Source organism: Sphaeroforma arctica (genome assembly GCF_001186125.1).
Source record: "Sphaeroforma arctica JP610 unplaced genomic scaffold supercont1.681, whole genome shotgun sequence".
In the NCBI taxonomy this organism is placed as follows: domain Eukaryota; class Ichthyosporea; order Ichthyophonida; genus Sphaeroforma; species Sphaeroforma arctica.
The window spans coordinates 42,927-46,980 of record NW_014039877.1 but is presented as its reverse complement, the minus strand read 5'-3'; the positions used below and the strand labels follow the sequence as shown (position 1 = coordinate 46,980).

General features: G+C 36.7%; 1 protein-coding gene across 1 annotated transcript; it reads left to right on the top strand.

The window, feature by feature from the left end:
* The first annotated feature begins 954 nt into the window (after positions 1 to 954).
* On the top strand, positions 955 to 2,872 carry SARC_08016 (hypothetical protein). The gene has a single exon (XM_014298024.1). The coding sequence runs from the start codon at positions 1,178 to 1,180 to the stop codon at positions 2,042 to 2,044; it is 867 nt and encodes a 288-aa protein (XP_014153499.1). The 5' UTR covers positions 955 to 1,177; the 3' UTR covers positions 2,045 to 2,872.
* Positions 2,873 to 4,054: the final 1,182 nt, after the last annotated feature.

The window sequence follows — 4,054 nt, the reverse complement described above, 5'->3', positions numbered from 1 at the left end:
TTGACCAGAGTCAACCATGAACCAGCCAGGCCCAGTTAGCCACTACATTTGCATACGAACAAAAGAAGTGCACCCCCTCCATATAAAGGCTCCACGTGAAGGACGCGCTTTAAGCCCTCAAGAAGGAGCTCCAGAGCCTCGAGGTCAATCTCTCCGGGGCTGGTGAACTGCATCGGGTGGTGCTGTGTACAACTGACTAATATGTAATTGTGGTGACCGACTGGCCTTCATCAGCAGGCCGGGTATAATTCTCTTTTATTAATATTTTTATATAAAAAACAAAGTATACTGCTATAGTTAAGCCTCCAACAATTGACAAAAGTTGAAACTTAGATCATGACTCCCAGCCCCAGGCTCAAAGTTGAAAGCTCAAAGGTGAAATTCAGAACTATCACACCCATTGAAAGGCCAATATAACTCCATAATTACTCAACTATTTTTAGTAGTTATTGAACTATATATTTAACTTTTGTTTGTTTGTTTGTTCATTTAAAAAAAAAAAATGAAAAAGTTATACAATGTTCAACACTCAAGCCGTGACGCCGGTGACGGGCTAACGACCTATTCGTTTAAATTTTTTTTGTTTTGTTTTACTCGTGAGCCGCGACCGACGAGTCGGAGGCTCGGAGATTCGGAGACTCGGAGTCTCGGAGACTCGAAGTATTTGCATATATGCAAGTAGTTAATTTTCTAAAAATGATTGACTTCCTAAGCTTCTCTACCAAGCAACCTCTGTATACGAAAAAGGAGAATTTGATAATCGTGAGTACTGATTTGATGATGTACATATTCTCGATATTTTCTGCAGCTCAGGTCTCGGGGTCACCTTTTTATTATTATCAAAATCCTCACCGCACCTAATTAGTAAAATTAGCAAATCGTAGATGTCCGACTGTGCGCGCGAGGATAAAAAATAAATCAAAATCCCAACAAACTACATTCATGACTCTACTAGTAGAGTCCTAGTCTCGAAGTTTTATACTTGTATTTAGAAAAAAGAACAAATTTGGGCACACTCTGGACTCCTGGACTCTGGAGTGGTTTGGCAAAGAGGATAAGAACGTGCGGCGGTGCGCATTGTACATTTCCCCTAAACGACGCATATTCCTAAAGTATAAAAGGCTCGTGTTGCCGAGTACACTAATTCAAATCAACTATACAATTAGGAAATAACATTATGAGGGTCAGCAGTTTGATTACTATCGCCAGCACTGTTTTAGCGTCAGCTGTATCAGCTGTTCCGGCTCGCAGGGATGCAGAGACATCGATCATCTGCAATCTTGCATGGTCAAATAGTGGCCAAGCTATGAATACTAGCTGTGTGGGTGCGGATGTTATTTTCGCGGATCCCATGACTGCGGATGAGCGTGTGAATTCTTCCCTGAAGACTCACACATACGGAGGTCGTGCCGTCGATGTAATGGCGTACTTGAGTGTGGGTACAGTCAATCCACTTTATGCGCCCGATTCGAGACTAGTCGAGCTCGGGTGGAAGCAGAATCTGGACCAGAATAGTGAGGGTGAGCTCTGGGGTGACTATGTCTTCAATCCAGATGAATTGGTAACGAAAGTTCTACCGGTCATGAAGGACATTATCAGCAGCTACAAAGCGCTCGGATACACAATGATATCCTCTGATAACGCAAAGCCATCAACGGCAGTGACAGAAAACGATGCTCAGGCTGCCCAATATGCAGCTAACGACAGAATTGATCCACGTTATGTTGAATATATGCAACAAATCGTGGATTATGCTCATTCTATCGGCGTTAAGGTAACTTTGAAGAATCCGTCATACTACGTAAATGAACCGACCGTGATTGATGATTTCGATGCTTATATCATTGAATCTATGTTCAACTACTACCCATGGGACGTAGACACAAATGAACCCATTCTATATTCGACGAAACCTGTATGGCTCTTCCAGTACCCAGGAATTAACGGTTTGACAGAGGAGATGCTGAAGGAGTATATGGTAGAACGCGACATTCATTTGGTCTATTTGGACTCCACTACTGGATACCATCAATTCACTGCTTAAATATTCTAGAATAAATATAAGTAATTAGGCTCATTTGTGAAATTGAATGATCAGTGTGTAATACTCATGTGCGAGTTCAATAGGATGTTATATAAGCCGAATCATAAATGTCGAAGGAAGTAAATATTGCTACCATGTTGGTGATGCCAGTCAAGCTTTTAATAGGTACATATAAATTTGCGGCCTAACGTACAATGAGATATGAAGAGCGGTTGGAAAAGTTACCTGCGCATTCAATAGATGTTATATAAACCGAATCATAAATAAATGCTGCTACCATGTTGGTGATGCCAGTCAAACTTTTAATAGGTACATATAAATCTGCGGCCTCTAACGTGTAATTAGATTTTAAGAGCGGTTGGAAAAGTTATCTGAGGCTACCGCCTAAATAGTTATGTTTAGTGTTAAATCCAATAAAGCTGATAAATCTAGAGGGAGAACGAGTCGATAAATCCAACGAGAAAGGTTCTTAACTCTCACCATCATAGATCAAACAATGTTTGATGGAATCCCGAGCTTGTGCCCGTATATACGGTGTGAATCTTGTGTTTTTACCAATTTTGCCGTCTGACAAGTCGTTGGTACCGGGGCATATTGTATTAATCATACATGTTTCTTCGTTTTCAAGATCAGCGGGTTTGTGTCCAAATCCCAAATATTTGAGAATTAAAGATGTAAGCGTCAAACCTAATCTACCATTTCTTCACTAACGTAGTACGAGGGGTTCTTTAACGTAACTTTCGTATTGAGTGAATGTGTATAGTCAACTACTTGTATCCTACATAATGCGCGACCATTCGACCGAAGAAGCTATGCTTCATAGACTCCGTATCGTTATTTGTGACCGTGGTAGAAGGTTTAGCTTTATCGATAGCGTGGTTTCTATCAATGACGTCAGCAATGACCTTTTTTTATAAATAATTGTTTCAAAAGAATTATGTGGTAAAAACAATCACTTTGTCGTTTTTTAGAGAGTCATGAAAAGATCATTAATTAAACATGAGTTATTTTGATAAATTTCTAAAGAAAATAGTATAATAATAGTCGCATGTTTGTAAAAATAATATATTTATTTGTTCCAAAATATCGAGAGAAAATGATACAGAAATTTAGGGAAGAAACCGGTAAGGTTAGCTGATGAGAGTCACGAAAGTATTTTGGCGTCTTCTAAATAGATACTGTACTTTTATAGAATTCAAATAAATAGTTTCAAACGAAGAGTGGAGTCACTGGGAAGAAAATATGCACTGAAAACGTTAAATATAAAATATGAAATACGATATGGAATTTGGAAATAATACGTAATACGCGTGTTGATTTCAGAAATATGTCAAAAATATTTGTATTTGGTATAAAAAAAATTGAAATATGCTAATTAAAAATATGCCATAAATATGCCATATTTCTAAAATATGCCATATTTCTAAAACAATGCCATTTTCTTTATAAATATGCCATATTTCTAAAATATGCCATATTTATGAAATATGCCATACGTACAATACGAAATATAATATATAGTATTTCACGGCTGTATTATAGGAATTGTATACGCATATAGCCTGTATCTTGCAGTTCTATCAAAGGATTTATATAAGCATATTGACTGTATTTTGTAGTTAAATTGGAATAATATATAGGCAGAGTGGCTGTAGTTTGTAGCTATATTAAGGGAATTGTACAGGTGCATAGTAGCTGATTTATAGCTGATGTAAAATATCGCATAAACATTTTCTTTCACATACTATATAATATAATATATTTCGTCAATTTGTATATTGTACGTATGGCATATTTCTGAAATGCACCGTATTTCATATATATTATATATATATATATATTTATATATATGTAAATATGCATGTATGTATGTATGTATGTATGTATGTATGTTGTGTATGTATATATACACACACACACACACACACACACACACACACACACACACACACATATATATATATATATATATATATATATATATATATATAACATATACATATACATATA

Coding starts and splice junctions, on each gene's coding strand:
- SARC_08016 (XM_014298024.1), top strand. CDS start 1,178: ATGAGGGTCAGCAGTTTGATTACTATCGCCAGCACTGTTTTAGCGTCA.